Source organism: Anabas testudineus, chromosome 21 (genome assembly GCF_900324465.2).
Source record: "Anabas testudineus chromosome 21, fAnaTes1.2, whole genome shotgun sequence".
Lineage (NCBI taxonomy): Eukaryota > Metazoa > Chordata > Actinopteri > Anabantiformes > Anabantidae > Anabas > Anabas testudineus.
In genome coordinates this window covers 23,104,739-23,123,032 of record NC_046629.1, presented here as the reverse complement: position 1 = coordinate 23,123,032, position 18,294 = coordinate 23,104,739, and the positions used below count along the sequence as shown (strand labels likewise).

At 39.0% G+C, this 18,294-nt stretch overlaps 1 protein-coding gene across 2 annotated transcripts in view; it reads left to right on the top strand.

The window, feature by feature from the left end:
- Positions 1-18,294, top strand: part of dnah7 (dynein, axonemal, heavy chain 7) — a 72,391-nt gene that overhangs the window by 40,556 nt on the left and 13,541 nt on the right. For both annotated transcript variants that reach the window (XM_026376135.1, XM_026376134.1), the window contains exons 36-54: positions 474-671; positions 3,527-3,682; positions 3,927-4,095; positions 4,711-4,837; positions 5,877-6,096; positions 7,338-7,964; positions 8,177-8,422; positions 8,719-8,948; positions 9,442-9,772; positions 9,867-10,213; positions 10,699-10,879; positions 11,251-11,436; positions 12,143-12,306; positions 13,054-13,208; positions 14,644-14,834; positions 16,246-16,379; positions 16,489-16,824; positions 17,009-17,135; positions 17,412-17,606. In XM_026376135.1, coding sequence (XP_026231920.1) covers positions 474-671; positions 3,527-3,682; positions 3,927-4,095; positions 4,711-4,837; positions 5,877-6,096; positions 7,338-7,964; positions 8,177-8,422; positions 8,719-8,948; positions 9,442-9,772; positions 9,867-10,213; positions 10,699-10,879; positions 11,251-11,436; positions 12,143-12,306; positions 13,054-13,208; positions 14,644-14,834; positions 16,246-16,379; positions 16,489-16,824; positions 17,009-17,135; positions 17,412-17,606 — 4,320 coding nt within the window. The remainder of the gene's footprint in view (positions 1-473; positions 672-3,526; positions 3,683-3,926; positions 4,096-4,710; positions 4,838-5,876; positions 6,097-7,337; positions 7,965-8,176; positions 8,423-8,718; positions 8,949-9,441; positions 9,773-9,866; positions 10,214-10,698; positions 10,880-11,250; positions 11,437-12,142; positions 12,307-13,053; positions 13,209-14,643; positions 14,835-16,245; positions 16,380-16,488; positions 16,825-17,008; positions 17,136-17,411; positions 17,607-18,294) is intronic.

The window sequence follows — 18,294 nt, the reverse complement described above, 5'->3', positions numbered from 1 at the left end:
ACTGACCTATGCTCTGTTCAGTCCTTGAGCGCCTTATACACACCAAATGAACAAACCATTTGCTGCTCAAGTTTATACTGCTATTGATGCTCATGTTTTTTTGTTGCAAACAGATGTGTTCAGATCAAAATAAGGTCACTATTTTTTTTTTTTTTTTTTGTCTGTGTGAGACCTTTCTCCTCAAACGCTTCAGTCTGTGTCACATGTCTTAGAAAATTTGTTGGAGGAGGTCACAGTATATGTGGCACATTTGAACTGGGTCACACTTTTGTAGTTATTCTGGATTATACCAGAATGTCATTGACTTCTTATAAAGCAATCAACAGGCTAGATATTTGTGTATGTAATTTTATATGTTCCTCTTGCTGTGCTTTGATTGACTGGTCAGGCAAATTTGACATATGTAAAATGTTTATAGCTGTTTATATCGTCGTTTATAGCTGTTTATATCGTCATTTATATGTACTCTGCAGGGCCCAGGCAGGTGGGAGCTGTGGACAGATAGATTAAAGACTGCACCCCCTATAAGCAAAGATATGCAGTTCAATGAGATCATTGTTCCTACTGAGAACACCATTCGCTACACAGCCTTGATGGAGCTCCTTGTCACCCATCAGAAGCCCACTATTTTCATCGGCCCCACTGGTACCGGCAAGAGTGTCTACATTACAGTGAGTTGTCATCACTAAATTATATTATTGTAATGTTAAAAAATCATGAAGGTATTTTGTGTTTAATAAGAAGTAAGGTAAAAAGAAGCAGTTGCAGTAGGTACATTTTAGTTGACTCAGTTGGTATAAACTCAGTGCAGTTTAGAAGCTAATTCATATTTTCAGACTAGATTTATCTTTACTCTATCCTCACTGTCATAAGTTGTCATCAGTAGGGATAACACCACTTTATCACACACTGTCACCACCACAAGACTACTTATTAAAACAATATCAAAGATACTCTGGTACTTTCAATACAAAATGCTGCAAATTCATATTTACATTCATTGTTTCGCACCAAAATTCTTAATAACTGCATGTCACGTCAAATGCAACATTTTTTCTTTTCTTTAAACTGACTTTTTAAATATTTTAAGTACTTACAAATAAATATTATTGCTTGCTGTATTCTATATACACAGCCTGTCCCAAAAAAGTCACCACCTGGATTTAACTAAGCAAATACGTAAGAGCCTCCTATTGGATAATTACGAAAGAATGAGTTCAGCTGATGACCTGAATATACTGAATGACTAGGTTATTCCATCAATGGACTTTTTTCTTCCCTGATGTCACAAGCATATTCCGAGATGACAATGCCAGGATTCATCAGGCTCAAATAGTGGAAGTGTGGTTAAGGGAGCATGTTTACACATGGATTGGCCACCACAGAGTCCAGACCTTAACCTTATTGAGAATCTTTGGGATGTGCTAGAGAAGACTTTGTGCAGTGGTCCGACTCTCCCATCATCGTACAAGATCTTGCCAAAAAATTAATGCAAACTCTGGACGGGACATGTGACATTGAAGCTTATCGAAACGATGCCACGCTGAATGCGTGCTGTAATCAAAACTAAAGGTGGTTAAACGAAATATTAGAGTGTGTGATTATTTTTTGGATGGGCAGTGTATATTCTTTACTTACCAGCCAGCAATCTTCTTCTTCTTCCTTCCCTTTGCTAGCACATTGCTATGGTACTTACATTAGTACTACCAGCAACTGTATACTGGAAAGCACTGGAATACTGGGAAACCAGTAAATACAAAACTTGGACCCATCTATCAAAACCCTTTCCCATTGTGTTACAATCTGTGAAAAATTTGACAGGGTGCAGGAATGCATTGTTGTGCTTAAAAGTCTTAAAAGTTGTTTGGCAAATTCCTTAAACTGGTAGACACCATTTTTTTTAATAAATGTGAATTCTGCATGAGTACATTGATTAGTTGTGTAATATACATAATGTCTGTATTACATAATGTTTTGATTTTTCGTATTTGGCTTTTTTTAGCCACATTTTGTCTCTATTTTTGTCTGTGCTTTGTGCTCCTTGGGAATTGAGGATTCGACTTTTAGCAGCAGAAATTATTATTATCATATTCATGAAAACACTGCCTATGGTACCAATAACATCATTGCACTGAATGAGTAAGCATTAATTTCTAAGCATTGTAGCCCTCGGCATCAAGAAACTGGAATAAGTGCTCTGCAAACACAATATCATTTGGAGGCAGCACAGCTACTGACACCAGGTGTGAAACAGCCACCTTGAAGGAATACTGAGCATCTCTCAGAAGACCTTCAGCTATTTATATCAAGGACTAATCCCCCCTCCTTGCTTCATTAGTTCATCCATTAGTGTGCTCAAACCTGAGACTCTGGGGTGAATAGAGATTGTCTCATTGGGGAGCCTGCCTTGTTCTCCACTTCCTGCCTGTCTGTGAGGTGGAAAAGCTCTGTCCCATGCCGCAATCAGCAGACCGTGGCTGAATCCCAAATCTGGCAGGAGTGATAATAGAACACCAGCACTCAGACCACAAGAATATAACTTCCGCTGTGGCAGCGGTGGTACCATCTGACAACTGTACACAAGACTCCATCACCTGCTGTAAAATGCTCTGAAGTGAGATAGAGACAAGCTGTGCCACTGGTTTAGAATTTAAACAAGATGATCATGTGGCTGCATCCTGTGATCATTTACACCACTAGTCCACTTTAATTATGCAGCTCATTACTCACAAGATTTGACAACATGTGTATAAGCACTTTGTGCATATTTATACAGTACATGTGTGTCAAGCGGAAGCTAGAGCATGTCTTCTTTACAAGTGGTAAATAAAAGTTTGAAACAAACCCCAATAAAATGCTTCAAAGCACTCTGACAAGAGCACATTTTTCCAAAAGGATATTTTGTCAGAATCGCTCTGTAAAAGTCTCATTTAGTTTAAGAAAATGCCCTTTAGTAAGCCCTCATGTCAAATCCAAAACCCACTGATTTTACCCTTTTGACCTGCAGAACATGTCCTCATAGGGCATTTAATTTCCTACTTCATTTTAAAGTCATTTTCAGGGATTAACTGAAAATGACTTTAAAATCTAATGAAATGCTATTAAATGCCACATTTAATTAGATTATAAAACTTATCATAACCATTTGCCAGGATCAAATTGGAAATTATCGTTTTATATGTTTTACCATATGTATTTGGCATACTGATTCAGAATTAAAATACTTTTTGACAATTATTAGTGTAGTTAGTGTCTTGATTACATTTATTTGTATATTTGATAGTTCATGACATTCCCAGTTTTTAAGAATGTCCCATAAAAATGTGCCTTACTTACACACAGTATTAATTATTAACATTTACCTTAAACGATGTAATTAGCTGTCCTAATTTTTCAATGAGTGTATTTTGTTTTTGTAATTGTGTTAACCATTTTGAATAGTTATGTTTTACCCGTATTTTAGTTGTTAATACATATTGAGATCTAATGACAACCTGTGCTCTTATTTTCCAAATGTTTTGCCCAGGACTTCCTACTGAATCAGTTGCAGAAGGATGTGTACAGCCCATTATTTATCAACTTTTCAGCCCAGACTACAGCTGCCCAGACCCAAAACATTATAATGTCCAAGCTAGATAAGCGGCGCAAAGGAGTGTTTGGGCCTCCATTGGGGAAAAAAATGGTACATCCTCTTCATTACATTTGTATAACCTTTATGTTTGATTTTCAGTTGCAGTTATATCAGTGAAGTGTGCCGCTAAAATGTTGTAGTTGTAAACATTTGTGGCCCTTTTATAACAAGTAACACTTCATTTTGAGATGCATCTGTTAAAGTGTAAAAGCATCTAAACTAAAAGTTTTAAATACAGTATCATACATCATATACATTGTTGTATAATCACAATATCAATATTGTAAATTATCAGGTGGTTTTTGTGGATGATGTGAACATGCCAGCCAGGGAGGTTTATGGAGCCCAACCCCCTGTAGAATTGCTGCGACAGTGGCTGGACCACTGGAACTGGTATGACTTGAAGGACTGCTCCATGATAAACCTGGTGGATATCCAGGTCATATGTGCTATGGGACCACCTGGTAAGTCCCCACTGTGCTAGCTCCAAATTTCATCAATTGTTACTTCAACAATACTGTTTTCCATCCTAGATTGGTCGACAAAATACATCGTTAGATATTTTTTTTTCCTCTCTGCTGCTTAAGTGCTGTTGAGTCAGTGTCACAAACCACTACCTGCTGTTTTGTGGAGCTCTTCACTGCCTTAAGGTGCTTACAAATAGCAAATGTTTACCACTTCCACCTCCACTACAACTGCTAGTGAAAACACAAAAGCACCCTGTCTGCTGAGGCAGCTGGCAGCGACAGCTGCAAGAGAAAGGGGGTGGGTGCCATTCAGGTGCCCACACAGCTCCAGTATTTGCTCCTGGTGCCTTTGCTGTTTAGCTTTTCAAGCTGCCACCCAGTGAGGCTCTGGCAACTACGGTACCCACATTAAAGAAAATAGTGGAGAGATTCGTTGGAGTTGTCTTTCTGTGTTAATATTAGTTGAGAAAAATAAAGCCACTAATGGAAGTATCATTGGTTTGGTCCCTGGGTCCTCCTGTTTATGTCAAAGTGTCCTTGGGCACTTAAGCTTGTTATAATGTATGTGTGAATATAAATTAATTTAAATCTTTGGCCCTGCTTCTTATTTAGGTGGAGGACGGAACCCGATCACACCTCGTTACCTGCGCCACTTCAACATGGTTACCATTAATGATTTTGATGAGAAAACAATGTATACAATCTTCTCTAGGATCACAGACTGGCATTTCACTATACGGTAACTCCTCTGAAATGAATGTAGCTTAAATATGTACCTTTTTTTCCTGTACAAATTGACACAGACTATGTTTATCCATCCATCCGCCACAAAATAAAAATGTACCTGGTGGTTTTAATATTGTGATGGGACAGCATGGTTCTAACCCCTGCCCTGCATCATGACAGGGTTTAGAACATACAGTTTTCTGTTATTGAACCCACCAGGTGGGTTCAATGTTGTTTATATGTAGGGACATTTATAACCAAACCCCTACATGCAGTACATTGTAATCCATTGAGCTTCTCTGCTTTGCTTCGGGGATAAGGTCATGGACTTTGGTCTGGTGACCAATCCATGTGTGAAAATGATGTGTGTATGGAATAACCTGGTCATTCAGTATATTCATGTAGTCAGCTGAACTCATTCTTTAGACACATAATGTTGCTGAACCTAGATCTGACGTATTGTAGCAACCCCAGATCATAGCACTGCCCCCACAGGCTTGTACAGTAGACACTAGGCATGATGGGTGCATCACTTTACTCGCCCCTCTTCTTACTCTGGAACAGGATAAATCTGGACTCATCAGACCACATGATCGTCTTCCATTGGACAGTTCTTAACCAAGTTTTAGAAGTGTCAGCAATCTACTTTCTCTAGATGTTTTCTTTGCTTGATTCATGCCAATAATTTGACCCTTCTGAACATTTGCACTTTACATCACCACAGGATGTGTCTTCCAACATGGTTGTTGTGAGAAACGAGAAGCTACTCACTGCTTCAGTTAGGGTTAAATAACTTGTTGCCAGCTGAAAAATAACCATTCATGCAGTCATTATCCAATGGGAGGCTCTTACCTATTTGCTTTGGTAAATCCAGTTTGTGCTTTTTTTTTCTTTTTTGGACAAGTATATCACTTGCAAGACAGACATTTTAATATTTTTGGGGCTTTTTGAAAACATGTTAAGGCTTATTATAAAATGGCTTATGATAAAAGGATCCTTCATCACAATCTGAACAGGGTGGCTAATGAACTAATTAACTATTTCATCCACAGGTTTGCCTTCCCCAAACCATTTGCAGCTTTGACCTCTCAGATTGTTAGTAGCACTATGTCAGTGTACCAAGAGGCCACCAAGAACCTACTACCAACCCCCACAAAGTCCCATTACTTGTTCAATCTGCGTGATGTCTCTCGGGTCATCCAGGGCGTCTGTCTATCACGGCCAGAGACTGCAGAGGAACCATCTGTCATCAAACGACTCTGGGTTCATGAGGTAATGTTTTGCACAAAAGACAAACAGTAGAAAATACTTGACAGGAGAACATCACAAAAACAGTAGAAAATCAATAGTTAAGCTAAAACCTGCTTGTTACCAACATTTAACAAGAACCTTTGTCACCATCAATCATTTACAGTATTTATAGAGTACAGTTTTTACAAAACATACCTTAGTGTACCTTACGGCACAAACAACATACAACAACAGGAACATAAAAACAACAATAGCCTAAAATTCATCATAATAAAATAATAAGCACAGCATTCATGTGTATACATTAGCTTAATTATATAAATTAGTCATTAAAGAAGTTTCAAGTTGTGTCTCTGCTGGTAATCTTTTACATATTTTTGATGTATAATTACAGTAAGAAAATGGTCCCACACTATGTAATGTGTGCTGTTCGCAGATCTAAGGTCACATAATAGAATATAGGGTTGTAGAAGTTCAGTCAAATATGAAGTGGCAGAGCCATAATGGGCGTTATACACCAATAACAGTAACCTTAAATCGATTTGATAAGCTACATGGAGCCAATATCAAGATGCAGAACAGGAGCAATACATGAAAGATCTCTTTTCTTTGTCTGGCTTACCAGCATAGCAGCAGCATTGTGGACAAGTTGCAACTTGTTAATTGATCCAATAGAAAGACCTGTTAAAACTGTCTGCTCTTAATAAAAGTATGGGTGGGTTTTTCGGCATCAGTTTGCAATAGAAAAATGCACACCTTAACAATATTTGTTTTTGTAACTGTCTTTATAGGAGAGCCAAGGTTTAGATGAGAGTCAAAACAACACCTAAACTGGTCACCTCAGTTTTTACTTGTGTGGCCAGTGGCCATTTTACTACTCAACACATCGCTCTTAGTTTTAGGACCTACACTAAAAGTAAAAGCTTAGTTTTACCGTCTTTTAGCTTTAGAAAATTATTACTAATCTATTAAAAGGCAAAGAGACATTGTGATAAAGATTTCTATGAGTCAACATGTGATACAACAACAAAATACAACTGCGTATCATTTGCATTGCTATAAAAAAATCACTTTGTGTTCCCTTATACCTATTCCTAGCATGTGTAGAAAAAACAGCACTGATTCAAGGTAGCTTCTCTAAACTACACTCAGATGACGTAAAAACATAGGAACAAAAAAATCTTTCTGTTACTGATGTAAGACTTCACTGTATATAAGTCTCTCAGTTTTTTTATTAGCTAGATGTCTTGTTTCTTCCTCAGGTTCTGAGGGTATACTATGATCGACTGGTCCATGACACAGATCGGTCCTGGCTTGTGAGTCACTTGCAGGTGGTATCTCAGAGTCACTTGAAGGAAAACTTCCATCAGCTCTTCCAACATCTGGATCAGGACCAGGATGGAATAGTCACTGAGGACGACCTACGCAGCCTCATGTTTTGTGACTTCCACGACCCTAAGGGTGAGGACCGCAGCTACCGTGAGGTGAACAACCTCGATCAGCTCAGACAAGTGGTGGAGTCCCACCTTGAGGAGTTCAACAATATCAGCAAAGCACCCATGAATTTGGTGCTCTTTCGTTTTGCTATTGAGCATGTATGCCGCATATCCCGCATTCTCAAACAGCCAAGCGGACATGCCTTGCTCGTGGGTGTGGGTGGCAGCGGGCGTCAGTCTCTTACCCGGTTGGCTGCCTACATGGCAGAGGCAGAGCTTTTCCAGGTGGAAATCTCCAAGACTTATGGAACCGCTGAATGGCATGATGACCTGAAGCTAATAATGAGGAAGTCCACACAGGGTGAAGCTCATGGTGTTTTCCTCTTCACTGACACGCAGATTAAAATGGAATCATTCCTGGAGGACATTGGGAACCTCCTCAACACTGGTGAGGTAAAGTGGTTGGGAAGAAAAAAGAAAAAGGTGTAATAATCAAGGATCAAAAGTTTCGAGAAAGAACAAAGTAGGGATGGAAAGAATTGTGGAAAGACAGATATGTGGATAGATGGCGAAATTGATTAACTGATTAATTAATACATGGTTAGAAAAATGGATAGTGATAGATACTAATAATGAGAGAATAAACATCTTTTGGTTGTTTCCAGGTACCTAACCTATTTGCACTTGACGAGAAACAAGAGATATGTGAGCGAATGCGTGTGTTGGACCGGCAGCGTGACCGTGACAAGCAGACGGACGGCAGTCCCTTGTCGCTTTTCAACATGTTTGTAGAGCGTTGTCGCACTCAATTGCATGTGGTGTTGGCTATGAGTCCAATTGGAGATGCCTTTAGGAACCGTTTGAGACGTTTCCCTGCACTCATTAATTGCTGCACCATTAACTGGTTCCAGGTGGGTTTACTGTACAGTATGTTGCATCTATTTTAGTTGTTACTAGATAAAGGCAGTGTGTGTTGCATTCTGCGTTTCATTGACTAATTGACTAAGTAATGGCATTACCAGCCACCACAGCAAATATTAAATAGTTGTAGAGCACCATGGTTGCAGCAACAGCATTTTTACACAGACACCGACACCCTGTAGTAATGTCGACAAACACTATCTGGCAGCTGTCCAACCACAATTTCCCCAAGGGGATTAATAAAGTATTCATTATTATTATTATTATTATTATTGTTATTTATCAGACTTGGCCTGAGGATGCCCTGCAAGCTGTGGCCTGCCGCTTCCTGGAGGATGTCGAGATGACTGAAGAGAGTCGAGTAGGCTGCATCGAAATGTGCAAAAGCTTCCACACCTCCACTATTCAGCTGTCATCCCGCTTTTTGACTGAGTTGCAGCGCCACAACTATGTCACCCCAACCTCATACCTGGAGCTTATTTCCACCTTTAAGGCCCTTCTAGAGACAAAAAGAGTGTAAGATCGAGATTTAAACTGCTCCATATGTACATTGTCTTTTTATGTTTATCATATTCAGATCCTACTCAAGAGTTAATGTGCCCATATTATGCCCCTAACCCTAACCCCTTTTCGGGCTTAAAAAACAAGTTGTTGAAGTCCCCAAAATGTGCCTGTACCCTTTAATGCTGAAAAGCCATGTACATTTTAGTAAGCGTCAAGGCTGAAAATGTGCGTAAACCCCCTCCACAGTGACTATTTTTTTGATATTTATGTGTCTGAGAGAAGCTAATGTAAGCAACAATTAGCATTACTGTGAAGCTAACATGGCTACATTGAGAACATGTAAAAAAAGGTGGAGTACACTTCTAAAATACTTGGTGTGTGTCTATATACCAAAATGACCAAAAATAAAATGTAATATATAATTATATGATATAGACAGATTTATTCTAGATCTTTACTATAGCTATAAAAGTGAAATGCCTTATCTTCTGTCTCCTTTGCTCAGTGAGGTGATGAAACTAAAAAGCAGATATGAGGTGGGCCTTGAGAAGCTGCAGTCTGCAGCAGATCAAGTGGCCACTATGCAAATAGAGCTGGAAGCTTTACAACCACAGCTGCTTGTGGCCAGCAAAGAGGTAGATGAGATGATGGTGGTGATTGAGCGTGAATCCGTGGAGGTTGCTGAGACAGAAAAGGTGGTGAAAGAGGACGAGGCTGTTGCCAACGGACAGGCCATGGCTGCGAAGGCCATCAAGGATGAGTGTGATGCTGACCTGGCTGAAGCCATGCCTATCCTGGAGTCAGCCCTGTCTGCATTGAATACTCTAACAACTCAGGTAACAGAATCAGTGTATGGTTTTTGCTTGTGTAGTTCTTGTACTGCCTTGAATGTGAAGATAGATGTATAGATGTAATTGTTTTTATCTGTAGGATATTACAGTAGTGAAGTCCATGAAAAGTCCACCCACAGCTGTCAAGCTAGTGATGGAGGCAATCTGCATTCTCAAAGGTATCAAGCCAGATCGTGTGCCAGACCCCTCAGGCTCAGGCAAAAAAGTTGAAGACTTTTGGGGCCCGGCCAAAAAGTTGCTGGGAGATATGAAGTTTCTCCAGAGCCTCCATGAGTATGACAAGGATAATATACCACCAAATCTCATTGCAATTATTCGCAACAAGTACATAACCAACCCAGACTTTGTACCAGAGAAGATTCGAACAGCATCCACTGCCGCTGAAGGCATGTGTAAGTGGGTTTGTGCCATGGACAAGTATGATAAGTAAGTATTGTTCTCATCTTTCTTTGCTTTTAGTTATGAAAAGTAATTAATAAATATGAAGTTTAGGACAACATTTCTGCCTTAGTGGTTATTATGAAGTTGTCTATCAAATGAATAATTTTCTTGGTGCTAGTGAACCATGCGTATAGTATGCCTAGTCCAAAAGATTAATGTATAAGCAAATCCAAGATGCAAATCAGAGAAAAAATCATATCATTATTGTACTGTTCTGAAATGTACTGTATTTATAGATGGTAAAGTTTGTCATATTTGTTATATTCCAGCCTGTGTGCTGCACCCAATATACAGTTAGCTTTTATAAGTAAACCATTATCACAATGTTAATTTCGTACAAATTTCAGTTTCAGTATATGGGTTAATGTATTTACAGTAGATCCAACTAATTCAAGAATCTGTCTGATGCTTCATAGTAAATGTTAACTATTAACACCACTGACCTGACTGCAATGCTTCGTGCGCTTCAGAGTGGCCAAGGTGGTGGCTCCAAAAAAAGAGAAGCTGGCACAGGCTGAGGGGGAGTTGAGAGTAGCCATGCAAAGTTTACACAAAAAGCAGGCTGCCCTCAAAGAAGTTCAAGATAAACTTGCAAAGCTGCAGGAGACATTGGAAGCCAATAAAAACAAGAAAGCCGACCTGGAGAATCAGGTTTGTGATTTGTATTCCTGTTTTTTGTAATTGTACGTAGTTAGAAAGTTTTGAAGGAAAAAAGTTACTTTTCAACCAAACCACTGGATATGTATATATATATATATGTATATGGATCTAGCGATGTACTGTAATGAAAAACTTGTTAAAAGTGTGATTACATTACCAACTGAAAGCCAAACAAAAAGGAGAGGAAAGGAAAACATAATAAACAAGAAAAAGGCCTTTAATTCCTATTGAGTTCATTTATAGACCAGACAGCTATCCCAAGTCAATGACTATAGAATTACACAAATTTGCTCTTCCTTGACCTGGGAAAGCCACTGCAGTTCACCAAATTATGCCTTTTCTTACACAATGATACCCTCCAGGTGGATCTGTGCAGTAAGAAGCTTGAGCGAGCTGAGCAACTGATTGGAGGCCTGGGTGGAGAGAAAACACGCTGGAGTGAAATGGCCTTCAATCTCGGGGAGCTCTACAAAAACCTGACAGGAGACATCCTTATCTCGGCAGGCATAGTGGCTTACCTAGGAGCCTTCACTTCCAGCTACAGACAGGTACACTCAAAGACTCAGCAGTGCATGCTTGGAAATTAATAATAATATTTTGTTATATTTGATAGTTTAAGCATTTTGGTAAACATTTAATGTTTTTCAGTTAAGTGTTTTTAATATGTTCAGAGGCATAGCTGATACATTTGGAGTTAATATTGTAATGAATTGTGAGACTAACCGTTTGTTTTTCTGAAGCACACTGTGACTAATACAGATTTCAGCACAGTTTCAGGCCAAAAATAGCCAAACAGTAGAGAGCAGTTTGGTAAAGCGTAAGTACTCCAGAGGTAACAAGGCATGTCTCCAAGACCAAGCCAATGTTTAAAGGTCAGCTTTTATACTGTGTCACAAACTGGGCCATTGTGGAACTACAGTAGAAAACAAAGAAGAAGAGGGTGAATTGGTTATTTTTATCATGCAAGTGAACTATTGTGTGCATGTCATTAGAACTGTGTGTGATTGCTTATGAATGTGTTTGTTGCTGTTCTCCATTGTTTCAAAAAATCTGGGAAAAGGTTTACAAAAAAATAAAAAATAAAAAAATATTTCTGTTAGTATTCCTTTGAATATGTCTTTCTGAGCCTGTAAATATTTATGTATGACTTGAATGTTCATCAAGTCGTACTGTATATACTCTTAAGTGTTTGCAGATTAATGCGTGTGTTTGAGGTTGTTTGAAGTTAATACCAGTAAATGTCCACCTCATCAGGAACAGACAGAGGAGTGGATGAAACTCTGTAAGAGCAGGGCGATCCCATGCTCTCCTAATATGTCTCTGATGAACTCTCTGGGTGATCCAGTAAAGATTCGTGCATGGACCATTGCTGGCCTACCATCAGACAGCTTCTCTATTGACAACGGTATCATAATCTCGTGAGTATTAAAGACAAATGTTATGTTGGTATTCACTCATAGAAAAAGACACCTGTCTAGTGCTTACCATTATATTATTTAGAGATGAATGCACCGACTTTGGATTTCTCAGGCAACCTGTCATTTAATATTGGGAATTTGACAACAACCCCTCTTGATACAGTACATACTGTATAGTAGAATTTTCACCTTTCTGACTGTTTCATCAGAAACTGAGACATTACAGCCTTGAAAGTAAATTTCATGGCAGTCCTACTGTAATGGATTGGAAATTCAGTGTACATTTGTACCTAATAAAGTGGCCAGTGAGTATATATTCTTCATGGCACTTTACTTTTCACTTGGGGTACAGTTAGCAGAGGTTTAGGATCAGACTGCCCATTACAAATTAATCTGCTTTAACAAAAAAAGACACCATGACATAACTTTGTGACTCTTAAAGCCCATTAACATTGTCTGATTCAACTTTAAGGTGCAGTTAAAAGAATAAAAAATCATCCACTTGTTTGTGTAAATGAAACATCAACATCGCTTTTTAATCACAGTACTATGGCCCCTGGTGTGTTATCCAACTGTGTTCTGTCTAACTCTGCTCAAATTGTTCACCCCTAAGCTGCTCTCTACACCTTAATTCTGCTTTTCCAACACCCCCTACTGTTGTGATCTATCATATTTAGCAGTTACAAGATAACTCTTACAAGGCAGCACCATTTGATCACCCACTACTGTGTGTTGATATGTTTGTAGTAATGCCAGACGATGGCCTCTGATGGTCGATCCCCAAGGCCAGGCCAACAAGTGGGTGAAAAACATGGAGAAAGCCAATAGCCTGCATATCATTAAATTGAGTGATGCTGACTTTGTACGCACTCTGGAGAACTGCATCCAATTTGGCACACCAGGTGAGTCTAAGTATTTCTCTGGTTTGATGCCTCTGCTGTTGCTGCCCAACGTGTAAGAGAGATAAGGTGTTTCATCCACATTGTTGCAGTTCCTGTTACTGTCTGCTGAGGTCTCTCTTTACCACAGAGACTAACTATTGGTGTGCACAGACTGTTTTTTTTCCTCCTTTGTTCTCTGTTCTGCAGTAGAAGAATTTATATAATATTTCTAAATGAGGTGTGCAGTGAGCTGCCTGCAATTCTGTAAATCATAAGAATCCCAGGAAAAATCAGTTATGTTTTTTTGGCACTAACATTTTTCTTCCCCGTTATTAGGGTCAAATTGACATGTGTAGGCAGATGTGACTATTTTTTGTGGTGTTTTTTGCAGTGTGTTTTTCAGTGTCTTTAGCCTTAAAGTGGGAAAGCTTTGCTTTGCTCCCAAGCGCTGCTGTGTGGATGTGATCTCTTGGTTCGTGAGCTGGTTTCAGAATATCCCCCACCATCTACTTACAAAAAATACATTTCAACAAGCAACCCTGGCAAAATTCGTGTGTCCTCTCATAGGAATTCGAGGTGGTATAAAGACAGGAATGAGAGTAAGAAACAAGTAAGACAGCTAGACAACCATTAAAAAGACATCTAAATAATGACCCGACTCAGCCAACCATTAGGTCTTTGCTTACTGGCAGACTGCAAGGCTAACAGTTCAGAGAGTAGCTTATCCTTGCAAGTAGCAAAATAGTCCCGAGAGGGTGCAGCTGTTTTTATTTATTTATTTATTTCACAGTGTTAAATGTTTCTTGCTGTTTGTATTACAGCCTACAGTCCTGATGAGATGCTAACATTCTTTCTTTTAGAATTTGCTGAGTTTTCTGTGTCGAATCACTTAGACTAGTTATTAAATAACACAAAATACTGTTTAATGTGAAATATTAAAATCATGTAAGATAATAATTAATAATAAAACATTGTCAATATTGACGTTATGTACCAGCACAAAATGATTCATAAAAAGGAAGAAAATGGGTGTGTTGACCTGATTTGGTGAACTATTTTAATGGAGAAAGTTTATCAGCTGTCACTGTCTCTGAATGCTGTATAAACTTAGTTATCGCCAAAGGCATGATGTCAATTATTGATAGGTCTTTTTAACATGAGAACAGCATTATCATATTTAATTTGCAATTATATTAATATCGATGTCATGATGTCTGTAACTGGTAAGTTTACTTACTTCACTGATTTCTTGATAATGCACTTGAATGCACAAGTTTGTGGAGTTTCTGGGCTGCAATGGAACTTCACTGTTCAGTGCTAATTACAGCGAGCTGTAAGAGAATGAAGGTAATTATTTACCTTGTAAAATAACTTAAATGGGCTGCAAAGTGTATACAGGACCTGAAATGGTTACACTTGTTGGGGGAAAATCTTAAATAGTATTTATTTTTTACAGTGCTTCTTGAGAATGTTGGTGAGGAGTTGGACCCTATCCTGGAGCCCCTTCTGCTGAGACAGACCTTCAAACAGGGTGGTGCCATGTGCATTCGCCTGGGAGACTCAACCATTGAATATGCTCCAGACTTTCGCTTTTACATCACTACTAAGCTACGCAATCCTCACTATCTTCCTGAGACCTCTGTAAAGGTAAAGGGGAAACTAACCCAGGCACTGGTATGCCTGAAACAACATGGAAATATTTCAACACTGTATTGCTAAATAGTATTATTATATATTTCTACTTTCCTGTAGTATAATGATAACAAAATTATTTCACAATATTGAATTTATTTGGAGAGACAAATCATTGATTTGATCATAATTGATTTGTAGCAGTTTGATGACTGTGTTGTTGGTATGGATTACCTGCCACCAATTTCCAATTTGACCAAGGGGATAGGACAACACGGCTGTCAGTAATGCCATAACTTGCATATTGATTTCCCTATAGTTTAACTGTATGTGAGAGATTTTAGGAAGTCCTGTTACTCAAAAACAGCAACCTCAGTCCACTCCCACTAAGTTAAAAATCTGAACTCAGCAAATTGTTGATGACAATACAAAATAGTGTAAACCTTTAATTTAATTTGTTTGGATTTAATTATTGCGTCAAGTAATAGCACATTTGTACCCCAGCAATACATTGAATTATTATTCACTGATACTACCTCCCCAGTGAAACACATCATGCCCCCGCCCCTCCCACCACCCCCACAAAAAAAATAAAAAACAAAACGTATTCCAAGAAAAGGAGCATTAAAGAAAATTGCATTACAGGGAGGCAAGGGGTTGGAAAGCATTACCGAAGATCACATTTCAAGCATCTATTTGCAGGGACCCCGCTCTTTATGGGCAGCTATTAGATAGATTCAGCTCATTTTTCACAACTGGCTCAATCCCTCTCTTTTTTTTTTTTTCTTTTTGCTTAAGTTTCTTTTTGCCTACAGTATAGTATAATGTGAGGCTTTCATTACTCTCATTAAGCCCTATTTCAAATGCAGCTCTTTTGAATACAACAGGCAATAATCTAGTAAACCAGCCTTAAGCAGCTCAAGGGACGAAATGAAGCAAAGAACGAGGGGGCATGTGTGAAGAGGACAAACAGGAGATTTATATATGCTGCGAGTCTTTACCATCAGCTGAGTGGGTCCACAGCATCAATAGAAATGAAATTATGTCCCGCAGAAGTGCACTTGTTTATTAGGGCGGAGAGCACATAACAGATAGGCTTTTAACCTCTGGGTAAGAGCAAAGTAAAGTGACTAAGGCTAAGGTAAAAGACCCTCCTTCAATTCAAGCTGCAACACCTTTTTATAGATAAGAAAAAAAGCAAATGTATCCTACCTGCACTGTGCCAAAGCTGGAGTGCTCATTATAATTGATTAGGTTGAAGGTTAGTGCTGAGAACAGCACTGATACTAAAATGATCAACACTGAACTGTAAAGAACCTCAATTAAAGCTCATAGAGCCTGGGTGAGGCAAGACACCCCTAGTTACAAACACACACACTCATTTGTGAATGATTACATCTGTAAATTCTCTTCTTCTGTGCTGTAGGTGACCCTTCTAAACTTCATGATTACCCCTGAGGGTATCCAGGACCAACTGTTGGGCATAGTGGTGGCCCGAGAAAGGCCAGATCTGGAGGAAGAGAAACAGGCTCTCATCCTGCAGGGGGCAGAAAATAAAAGGTACAGTAACTAAAACCAGATCCAGATAAAATTGTAACTCATCAAATAATATGTCTCCTTTCTCAAAGTGGAACCTGCAGACATGTTAATTTGCCTTGCTTTTTTGCAGACAGTTGAAGGAGATTGAGGACAAAATCTTAGAGGTGCTCTCCTCTTCTGAGGGCAACATCCTGGAGGATGAGACGGCCGTCAAAATTCTGTCTTGTTCCAAGGTGCTAGCCAACGAAATCACAGAGAAGCAGGCTGTAGCTGAGGTGACAGAGAAGAAGATTGATGAAACTCGCATGGGCTATACACCCATTGCCGTGCATTCAGCTATTTTGTTCTTCTCTATCGCTGACCTGGCTAACATCGAGCCAATGTACCAATACTCCCTCACCTGGTTTATTAACCTATTTATCAGCTCAATTGACAACTCAGAAAAAAGTGATGACTTGGAGCAGAGGTAAGCAGTGCTGACAAATGCACCAACTAATACTAGTTCTGACATGCCACTTAAGCAGGTCATTAAACACAACCATTTACTTCCATACCACTGGTCAAGAAATACTTGAACATGCATTTATTAATAGTACTTAAGAATGGATGTGTAGCTCTTTTATTAAAATGCTAACATGTATCTTCTTCAGACTACAGATCCTGAGAGACCACTTTACCTACACACTCTATGTTAATGTGTGTCGCTCACTGTTTGAGAAGGATAAGCTGCTCTTTTCATTCTGCCTCAGTGTCAATCTGCTCATGCACAACAAGCTGGTAAGAATATGCGCAACCTACAGACACCTTTTCAACCATTTACACTTAGTTAGTTATTTAATAACACATCCAATATTGATGCCTGATCAATTTATTAGTAACTACCTGTAACTAGGCTGTTTCAGTCAGTCATCTACAAGAATCAGTCCTCACTGTGATTGTGTGTGATCATCTGTATTTTCTATTTTCAATTTGCATAACATCGATATCCAAATAGGAGATATTGGAACATTAATTCACTTAATCACAAATTCTGGACAATGATTAATGCTGTAGGTGGATGAGGGGGAGTGGCGCTTCCTTCTGACAGGTGGTGTAGGCCTGGACAACCCCTACTCAAATCCCTGCACCTGGCTCGCCAAGAAGTCTTGGGATGAGATTTGCCGCTTGGATGAGATGGAGCATTTTAAAGGTCTGCGTCAAGACATGGCTCACCTCAGAAATGAGTGGAAGAAGGTCTACGACAGCCCAGTGAGTGTCACCAAACTGACTGGTTGAAATAGGTGGGATTCTGTGAGTTTACACAATATGTCTGTGTCTTTCTTTTCTCACTGGTATGGTTGAAGACCTAGTAGGAGACAACCAGACAAGAGACACATTTTTAACAACGTACAGAAAGCCAACATTAACTGGAAAATACACAAGGGGAGGAAAATATTAGCATTTTCCAGAAAATTCAAATGTAATCAATTTGAGCATTAATGTGATATGGTTGGGGTCATGCAGAAACATTAAATGCTACGATCTGCTATGAACTATGTCACACCAGCTCTAGCAGTTGTTTGTCTCTTAGGAGAGAGCACACTTGCTATCAGTGCCTTCTTTGCTGCACTGTTTTTGATTTCATAGGCTGAAAGTTGTGGTAAAACTACAAAATTAATCTAAATCTTTCAAAGGGTGACCAATCAGATCACATATGACCACACTGGTTAAGTATGAAGAAACTATCTGAGTTTCCAAAACCTAAATACATGCATACTGTATATTAGTTTACTTCAACATTGTGCAGTGTTTTTCAGCACGACTTTAAAACCCTCTTTATTGTGATGCATCACATGCACCTGATTTTAATGGTGGCTATAATTCAAACAACCTGGCTTGTAAATTGTTTAACATTCCAATAAATGCTACTGTGTTTATCTGTTTGGACAAAAAAAAA